This window comes from Solanum tuberosum, unplaced genomic scaffold, assembly GCF_000226075.1.
Source record: "Solanum tuberosum cultivar DM 1-3 516 R44 unplaced genomic scaffold, SolTub_3.0 scf00048, whole genome shotgun sequence".
Classification (NCBI taxonomy): Eukaryota; Viridiplantae; Streptophyta; class Magnoliopsida; order Solanales; family Solanaceae; genus Solanum; species Solanum tuberosum.
The window spans coordinates 1,063,141-1,073,493 of NW_006238976.1; the positions used below are offsets into that span (position 1 = coordinate 1,063,141).

General features: G+C 35.3%; 2 protein-coding genes across 2 annotated transcripts; one reads left to right on the top strand and one right to left on the bottom strand.

Annotated features, from left to right (window-relative positions):
- Positions 1 to 795: 795 nt before the first annotated feature.
- Positions 796 to 2,252, top strand: LOC102590166 (ethylene-responsive transcription factor ERF061). Its single transcript, XM_006343804.2, has one exon. It carries the CDS (start codon positions 1,061 to 1,063, stop codon positions 1,943 to 1,945), a length of 885 nt encoding a protein of 294 aa, XP_006343866.1. The 5' UTR covers positions 796 to 1,060; the 3' UTR covers positions 1,946 to 2,252.
- Positions 2,253 to 3,990: 1,738 nt separating this feature from the next.
- LOC102590488 (DNA primase small subunit) lies at positions 3,991 to 10,073 on the bottom strand. Its single transcript, XM_006343805.2, has 17 exons — positions 9,934 to 10,073; positions 9,616 to 9,789; positions 8,925 to 8,975; positions 8,671 to 8,846; positions 7,947 to 8,024; positions 7,742 to 7,853; positions 7,544 to 7,628; positions 7,378 to 7,429; positions 7,231 to 7,292; positions 7,042 to 7,157; positions 6,851 to 6,963; positions 6,502 to 6,570; positions 6,255 to 6,312; positions 6,047 to 6,120; positions 5,354 to 5,402; positions 4,676 to 4,755; positions 3,991 to 4,288 (listed from the first exon to the last, which is right to left on the bottom strand). Exons 2-17 carry the CDS (start codon positions 9,740 to 9,742, stop codon positions 4,226 to 4,228), a joined length of 1,365 nt encoding a protein of 454 aa, XP_006343867.1. The 5' UTR covers positions 9,743 to 9,789; positions 9,934 to 10,073; the 3' UTR covers positions 3,991 to 4,225.
- Between the last annotated feature and the right edge of the window lie 280 nt (positions 10,074 to 10,353).

A 10,353-nucleotide genomic window follows, 5' to 3' on the forward strand; every position in this document is an offset into this window, starting at 1 on the left:
CGTATATATAGTAGATGTCGACTTTCTTGGTAAAAATCTTGTCGCAGTTATTGGAAGCAAGCTATTCAACTAAAACAAAAGAAATGATTCACCTTAACCCAGTGTTGGTTGATCGTACAAAGCAGGATCCAACACTTATGATCATAGAAGGCACGTAGTTCGAACACTAAATTGAATGTGTGATCAAGACTACACTACACAAATCAAAATTGCAAAAACATTTTTCTTGAATGTTGGTCTACTAGAAACAACCTTCTAAGTTCTACCCAACAAAAATAGGGGTAAGATTATCATACACCTCGTCCTCTCCAGACTACACTTGTGAGACTATAATAGATATGTTGTTGTTGATTAACATTGCACTAAAACCTTATGTTATGTTCCACTTTATTACCATCTCAAAGTCTTCCCAACACTCTCAAGTCTCACCAGGGGCGGAGCCACATGGGTGCAAAGGGATTCATCGTGTGTTTACTTCTTTATATTGTGAACGTCTTAACAAAAATTCCAACTCCAACACTCCATCCCCACCCCCACCCCCCAAACACACACAAAAATGGAAACAATTCAAGTAAATTGATCAGTTCACTTTAAACAAAACATGGAACCACTTTACTGACACAATTACTGCAAGGGTAATATAGAGATAGATTACCTAGAGGACTTGGTAGATAAGAGTAAAAAGTTGAATCATAAATGCCAACTTTCAAAAATAGAAGAAAAAAAAGAGTTATGGGACCTTAATGTTAAAGCAGAATAGATCCTTTTCTCAACAGCTATAAATACAAGCAAAGAGGAAAACCAAAACACAAGTGACATCAAAACTCAAAAAACTATCTTTCCTCTAATTATCTCTCTTTCTTTTATAGCTCTCTCGAGTTTTCGCAACTTAATCATAGAAACAAAATTGACCTTTTCGAACTCTGTCTGTAACTCACTAGAGGCCTCGGATTTCTTCATTGATCCTTATATTTTTCTCTGGATCAGTCAAAAAAGGGGCAGTTTTTTTAGCACCCCTGTTTCCTCCCCTGTTTTCCTCTGTTTTTATGAAGTTATAAATATGGACAGAAATCAAGAAAACAACTCTATGACTACCATATTTGATGAGGCTGCTAGAATTCGATCTTCGTTATCTCAACTAATTCTAACAAGTGGTACAAACACATTCGATACGATTTTTTCTCATTGCCAAGAAAATAACCAAATGACTAATAGTCCTGTTTTTGAGCCTTTAGGTACTTCAGTCTACCTCAGACAAAGAGATTTGCTACACAAATTCTGTCAAGAAAACATAGCAAATATCCCAATACCAACAACTTCCAAAACAATCCCTTTTCGAAACTCTTTGTATACACAGAGTTACAAGTTTCCAGAGAAGAAAAAACTATACAGAGGAGTAAGACAGAGGCATTGGGGAAAATGGGTTGCTGAGATAAGACTTCCACAGAATAGAATGAGAGTTTGGTTAGGTACTTATGAAACTGCTGAAGCTGCGGCTTATGCTTATGACAGAGCAGCTTATAAGCTTCGTGGCGAATATGCAAGATTGAATTTTCCTAATCTTCGTGATCCGAGTAAGTTGGGATTTGGAGATGGAGAGAAAATGAATGCTGTGAAGAATGCAGTGGATGCTAAGATTCAAGCTATTTGTCAGAAGGTGAAAAGGGAGAAATCTAAAAAGGCTGCTAAGAAAAAGAGTGAAAATGAGAGTAAAGTTAAAGAAACTATGGATTCATCATCTTCTACTACTACTACAACTACTACGACTTCTATGATTTCACCAAGTGTTTCTGAAGATGGATTATGGAAAAGTGAGGATTCAACTTGTTCTGTTTTTGGTGATTGTTTGAAGGATCCATTAATGGAGTCTGAGTTTGATAGTTGTTCACTTGCAAGAATGCCTTCTTTTGATCCTGAGTTGATATGGGAAGTACTTGCTAATTAGGGCACGACTAAGTCCAAGATGAGCAAAACCATCATGGTTAATTAGGAGTTGTTGTTATTGGGATTTAGTTGGTACCATTTTATGTTGTGGGAAAATGTAAATGGTTAATTTTGAAGATTTAGCTATATCTATCTTATGACTACTACTACCTTTGTCAAAGTTAAGCAGTGATGAATGTCTTGAGTTTGTCTAGTGTGTTTTTCTTATGGGATGAATGGACATATTTAAGCTCTATTTACTCCCAAGTATATGTATCAAATATATTGGGGTTTTGTTATTTTTAATGATATTAGTTATGTTTAAACCAGTTTGTAGTTAAGCATCTATTTGTTTCAAATTTTATTTTGTAATGGTGATGTGAATAGGGGGGATGGAAAAGAACTTCCTGCAAACAAACTAAGTTACAACTCATACTAAGTTTAAAAAGTAGGATATTTCACAGAAAGCTTAAGTAGTACATCTAAATAGATGATGATATGGTCATATCTTAGAAATGAAAAAAATGGTTAGGTTATTCTACTAATCTGCTTAAGCAACGGAGTGTCTATCGGAAGCAACCTATCAACCATCTCAAGGTTGGGAGTAAAGTTTGTTTGTTCCAGACTTCACCTGTGGGATTACACGGAATTTTTTTGTTGTTGTTGATTTGGTTTTCATCTTGGATTGTTAAGTGAGAAACAGCAGAAAGAAAATCTTGAGGAAAATAAGGTGTGAAAGGGAACAGTGCCACATATCCAAGATGCCCATACCGTGTAATGTGTGATACACAGAGTTAGTTGACTATTTGAAGGTTTAGAACGCCACATGTGAACCTCAGAGCTCACTGCCAAGTCACTGTGGTCCACCTGATTCTTCAACTCTCACCTACATTCTCTTTTTTTGTTTTTAAAGTAATGGTGGTGTTCAGATCAGTTTACGCACATCTCAGTTAATTTCATCAGATACCTATACTAGAGCAAATAGGAAGAAATCATCAACTGCCTTTTTGTTCCACTGGAATTTGAAATTGAGATCTTGGATTCCTCCACCTAAGCTACACCCCTGTATTTATTTTTTATACTCAACCCCTCCCCCAAAGTCTTTGTTTCTCTCTTAAAAATACTGCCTCCATAGTTTGAGCAAAGATGAAATTTTAAAAAGAGAAAAGGACTAAGAGCATCTCACGCACTGAGGGTATAATGATGTGTTTAAAAATTAAATAATTTTCATATAATATACAAAAAGAATCTCACATCCATAAGGAATGAGATCTCTGGACTCCTTATATGGTTTGGACAATCCCCTCTTTGAGCTAGCTTTTAAGATGTGAATCAAGCACATGACCTAATCTATCATAGTATCAAACTCCAAGTCGATCTGATGTGGGCCCTCGGATGAGAATGAGGAGGGGCCCAAATTAATTGAAGGGGTGGAAATACCTCAGTTGATGAATGACCCCGCTCCAACCAGACAATAGAACCCTAGATAAAAAATGTCTGGATCTCAACGTGGAACTTCTTGTAAAGTTTGGACAATCCTCATCTCTTTGAGCTAACTTTTTTTGAGTGTGAGTTCAGCCTAAAGCCTAATCAGAGTGCCTCATGAAAAAGGAACAATAACTCTACAATATTTTATTTCACATAATTTGTTAAAAGATAATGCTATGCCTATTTCTCTGACTATGGTTTAGTTTGTCAATAAATTCGAATAAATAAAATGAAATGGTCCCAGAAACTGATGTGAATGAAAATAGTACATTAAAGATCAAAGCAGGCGATGGTGCTGTCTCAGTAATGCTTGCCTGACAACTTTAGAACCGTAGCAATACATACAACTAAGGTCCACTTATTGTCTCACAAACCACACACACAATAGTCAACAAAATCTTCTGAGTTTTTAATAACGTTAGTTTGAAGTTTTGAACCAGTTATAAGCTCCTTTCATTACTTCATTAAATTAACAAAAACTTATCATTGTAGATTCTTGGCACACAACGTTGTAATCAACGCTAATAGTAGGTTTTTATCAAGATTTGTCAACTGCAAGGAAAATTTGATTGCCAAGGCTACACATCTCAAGAGGGCAAGTACAAATTACTCCCCCATAACATTAAGTAGTACAAGCCTTTTTTTTCAAATGGAAATATTATAAACTAACAATATAGGGAGCATGTTACAAGTTTTATCACTCAACTAGGCAATAAATTAACAAACCAAGCACAATAGAGTCTTGACACATAATTACAATCACATGCAGGGTCGTAAATAACATCACATGTATATAGAAGATTTTATAAGAACACTACCAGCTAATTGAGTTCCTTGACTGCTGAACTTTCGCATTATAAGAAGTCTCTATCTCCTCCTGCATGGTTATGAGTTGCATCAGTCAGAGGTGGATCCACGATTTAAGTTCTATGAATTCAATCCGTAAAAGTCATACAACGTTGCACTAGTTGTGAATTCATATCTACTATATGTTGCAAATTTAGTGATCTTTTACACATTCTCCTGGCATCAGTTTCCTATACTATGAGTTTTAAGTATAAAATATTGACGCCGGTTACAAAATAAACACATGGTTAAAACATATTTTAGATGACCAAATTTCTGATGAGTATGATAAACCGCTATTAAAAGGACAGGCATGGCAAGGATGCCTCCTGGAAACAGCTAGTCTCATACAGAAGTCAAAAGTTATAGCATGGCAAAAAAATACAAGTATGATTTGTTTGAAGTAGGTGAGATGTACCTTGCAAGACTTTAACAGAGGTTGCAAGAAGGATTCCCTAAAGTATCTAACACAATCTCCAAGAGAGGTTCCATCCCATTCTGTCATAAATTTATTCATCAAAAAGTAAAAATCATAAATTTGGACAAGTAAAAATTTAAGATCAGCTAGACTAGGAAAACAATAAAGAAATACATTGCAATAGTGAGAGACACTAAGTAGGCATTTGGACATGAATTGAAAGATATTTGAAAAACAGTAACATTTGAAGGAGTTAAATTGAAAAAATATAATTGGTAGTAGAAGTTGTATTAAGACATGTATTGCACTTGAGAAAATGTTGAAGTTTTCTGAAAGAAAAAACATTTTTTACTTGAAAAACTGGTTGACCCAATGTATAACCAAACAGGTTTTTGAAAAATAAAAACTTGAAAAAAGCAAAAATGTAATGTCCAAACGGGACCTAAGTAAAGGAACACAATTACGACCACAAAATGCGGAGAGTTAATTGTCTAGCTTGAGTGAAGTTCATAAGTTATGATAGCTGAATGATTACTAGCTTTAGCTTAATGAATTATCATTTAAGAACCTCAAGTAAATTATTCATTGCCATTTTTGACACTTGGTAGAAAGAAAAACATCAAGAAAATAATTACCGAAAAATACAAGTAAAAAGATGTAGAGAAAAATTCAGCATACCACTATCCCCTTCTCCTTTAAAGCCTCCAGTATTAAGTTCCCCAAGAAGCTGCAATACAGTCAAATCAGTGTCAACAATAGGGAAAAGAGTAACTAGCTAGAATAAGAAGTCTCCACATAATTATTGATTGCTTGATATAATATGTCAAATCTTACAACTACTGGGGTGAAAAAGGCGTGGAGATGATGATGGTTAACTTATCCCACAGGTGGACAAGTCATGTTATAACTGAATGATGGATAGGATCGTTAACAGAAGCATATCAAGAAGTATCTATTGAAAGTGGAAGAGAATAATAGTGTGGTCTTGAGTACACGGAATAGGAATTCCTTTAATCAGGTTCAGCACCATTTTACCCTAAGAATTACAGCTAGCCTGAACTAATTGAACATTGGAGAAAACGCCAATCAGGCGAGGCAGCAAAGCAGCAGTTGGATTACAAGGAAAATTTGTTTCTGAATCAAATATTTGGTAATTGAAAACATGGGAATAGACAAGTTTTACTAATTTGATTTTGAAAAATTCAGTTTGATAATACATGATAAATACATATTTCTGTAGTCTCCTACACATTACAAAACTTAATTTTACCTCTCACAAGTAACAGATAAAGCAAGAATCTTCAACCAATTGAAATCAAATCAATGATATATTGAAAGTGCTAAAAGGCAAACTCTTCGAGGATTGTTCACCTGGGAAAGGGTTGGAACAGCAGAAGGATCAAATTCCTCACAGTTCTTGGGATTAATAGGAACACAAACCCGGCCTGACAAAAAGAACAGTAATTTCTGTTAAAATATGCAAACCATAGATGAAAGCATATCCAGTGATAAGGAGTTGCAATAATTTAAGTAACTTTGTCTTTCAGGTGCATTGGGGTCAAGCATATAAGGAGCAAACCTGTTTTGGGGTGCACACAGAAAGGAGCCTTTAATAAGTGATTCATGTGCTTTGAGACCTGAGACGTCAAAAATGCAAATCTTCAGTTGAAATCTATGCATACATGTAAGGAATATAATCAAGTCCTATTGTATTTGTTGCTCTCCATACTTGTTATCCCCTGGGTTTTAAAAGGAATTAAATGTTTACGCTCCATATAAGCAGAACTGAGGCTCCAAAAAGGTGGAAAACGGGAAATAGCACAAACCTCCATATCAAGCCTTGGATAGGTAAAAGTAAACACAATCTCTTCAATGCATCTACGAAGACCTTGGCCCTGAAAAATGGAAAATGGAACCATCAGTAATGGAAACTGAAGGCACTTGTTTCAAATTTGACATATAAGCAATCACACCTTTTAGCTAATTTATTAAAAATATCATGGTTCACTCAATTTGCAAAAGAACATGACAGATCTTGAGTTCTGGAGCAATGACACACAATACAAGAATCTCAATGGGTTCAAGACTAATAATTAAGCCTGACTTGATTCATGCAATTAAAAGAACAGTTTAAAACTTTAATTTCCATAGTGCAAGTTAATATAAGATTGCTACCTTCTGTTTATTGGATTGCAATAGATTTTTTAGTTGATCCCACCGGGCAACATTAATTTCTTCTCTTGAGCGTTTGTTAGACAACCATCTTCCCCGAAGCTCAGATGTAACAGCTGCAAAATTCCTCAACATCACTAAAAACTCAATGAGATGAAAATGATTTAGAAGTAGTGAAAGGTAAACTTGCATACACTCATCAGGTATCATTTCCAGAATCTTCTCAAACCTTTCCTCATTCAAGAACAAATTTTGACTTGATAGCAGTTTTTTTTCAAAGTAATCTTTCAAGACCTCAGTATAAGATCTCCTGCAGAGATAGAATTTGACTAAGAATACAACCTAAACCTAAACAAAGAGAAAAAAAATGGATAGAACCTTACACGAGGAAAGGATGAAGTGCAGGACCCACTAGAGAAACTTTTTTACTGCTATTCTCATTGCCCTGAATAGTAAACATAATATATTTCTGTTAGAACCTCAAGCTATCATAATTTCCACTAGAAAACATGTAAAGCATCTCTAAGTACCTTGTAGACACGAAAATAATCAACAATTGCAGCCCTCTGTTCATTGTTCAACCTGATTATGATGATGAATATAAGAACAGTATGAACATAGTAGAAAAGATAATACAATGACCATATCAGTAAATAGAATAAACAGCAATCACAGAATACACATCTGGAGCAGTACCTTCTCGCTTTTCCATCACAAACCCAACAATGGACACCACGCCTGCCACTGTATACCCACAGGATGTGGCTGAACCCAAAGTCATCTGTGAAACAACAAAATGAGAGTGTATGCAACATACATTTGCAGAAGGTCCAAAGGTCAAAAATGTTCCTGGGGAAAAACAGCAGTTTGTTTTTCATGTCATAAAGACTATACCTCTGAGAGAAGTATCAATGACCTTGATAGCAATTGTCATCAGCGGCCAGCACTCTAAACAAACATCAGCTCCTGAACAGCAATATCTGGCATCATCATAGTCTGATATATCCTGCAGTATGATATGTATGTGACATCTTTCAGCTGCAACATGAATTGGCAGATTTTCCCAGAAACATTAATATTTTCAATCTCAATGACTTACAATATCAAAAACTAGCTCCTTTTCAACAGGCGTGAAAACATTGTCACCACCTTGTGAATATGCGTGCCTTTTTGAAGGCTGCAGCACAGAAAAATAGCAATTAGAAGTAATAAATAAACGGTAAAAATATATCTATCCTACTGAAACAACTTACTGACTCACAAACACAAATCTGTCTACCCCGCAAAGAAAGAACACAAAGAAATTGGAGTACCTTAATCTAAGGGGAAGCATCAAATGAGAATAACCATATGATTAACTCAATGTATAGCCATTATGTGTGTTTCAGCTAAAAAGAAACTCCTTTTTTCCTTTTGAAGTGAATTAACAGGCAGACAGTATAAAAACACATATAAGAACCTCTCAATACACATTAAAGCAACAAATGCAGCATATTAAGTATAAATAGCTTTTACCTGAATCCTCTTGTTCATAGCGTCAAAAACAGAGAAAACATGAGGGGAACGGAAGAATGATTTTATCAATTCATTTTTCAAATAGCTAAGAATACATCGGTATTTATACACGAGAAATATTCTTTAGCAAATGCTACACAATATTCTACACTAAATGTAGTATCAAGAATATCTCTCACATAATTATCATAGCAAGAATTTCTTAATGTATATCCTACAAGACATTCTACGATTTGTCCATCATGCTAACACATAGAAACTTAACTTAAGTTCTAATGCAGGGAGAACGACAGTTGCAGAGATCTTACATCTACGCTGTAGACAGGTCCAATGTCTATTTTGAAAGGACACTTCTCTTTGATAGCATTTTCCAGCTCAGATGCAGTATTGAACGATTGAAATCGCAAGTAAATATCATTATCCAATGTGAAAGAAAACTCCCTTCGACCAAAGTATGAGTGATCACAACCTGGATGCTTTCCATCTGGAGAACCCACACTAGTACAGTGTTACAAAAGAAATATGAAATGAGAAGTTTTGCATATCAAGGAACTGCTTTTACCATTGCCATAAGATAGCCACTTGAACATATCAACATAAGGGAAAATCTTTCCTGCAAACAGAGAAGACTTAGCTTAAGATATCAATCCATAAATGGTTTTGGAAACCAAATGAAAATTACTGATGTGTGACTGAATTTTTTCTAAGAGGATTAGGGATCGAGGAAGGTGAAAATTTGCCCCAGCATAGCTCTATCACATCAATCTCGAATTCCTAATCCTATTGCTTTCAAGGCAGAGAAAGTGCTACAGCATCCTTCAGATTATACTGACACCTAAAGAACTATTCTTCAAACAATTTTTAATTGAACACCGCAAGATTCAAAAGTCTACCTTTGTTTCTTAAACTCCATGCCGAATCAAACTAAGAGACTTTAATTGGAACAGAGAGAGTAGGTTTTACAAATATCAGCCTTGTTCCTATATGGATATACAGATGTCTAATCCTAGCTAAAAAAAAATCATGACAAACATATGGGTCTAATTTGAGTGTACAAACAGCGACCGATGTAGAGTATGTGTTGCGGTTTCATCCTAACTGAAAAGCTCACTGGATAAATACAAATAATAGATTTCAAACTCATCAAATCAAATGAGCTTTGTCAGAATTCCGAACTCCAACTCATAAAGCTAAATCCTGATCCTCAATGTATACAAATGAACAAAATCAAAATGTAACAAATAAAGAATTACCATAATAAGCTTTTAAATAATCGGCGTTGAATCCTTCTGGAACGGCATTCTCTATCCTCCTTTGCTCAACTTCATCCCCGTCTATTAACATGTCATCTCTTCCATTCCCAACTTCTTCTCTAGCCATTTTCCAAAATTACTTTATCCAAATTTACAGAAATAATACAAGCAGCACTGGAAACATAAACAAATGTTTTAGGTTATCTTCACCGGAGTTAACCCTAGCAATTGTAAACGCCGTGAAGCTATAATATATGTTCAAGTAAGCTCAAAGTGAACATGAATCAGGATATAACTTTAAGGATATATAGAACTCACCAGTGTACTTGAATCACCGGCTGAATACAGCGGCGTCGGGTAGGGCGGACGGCGGACGGCGGACGGCGGCGGCGATGAAGATCTAGAACGGAAGCTGGAAATGGCGGGAAATCGGATTGACGATAATGAAGCATTTAACTTGGCGGGAGAAAAGATGAATTTATTGAACCGTTTATTGGGCCGTGTGATTTAGTTTTGGGCCTGATTTATATGTTGCCATAAGTTGGTAAATAGATAGTTCTAACTTCTAAGTTTTAACCTCTCATATCAAATATTGGTCACTATTTTAAGACTACTTATTTCATTCGTTTCAATTTATATGTGGTATCTTTCGAATTTTGAGAATGGAATGTAACTCTTTTGTGTAAATTCGAGTATGAATGTAATACTTTTGTGTTCTTGAGTTTAAATATAGATTTT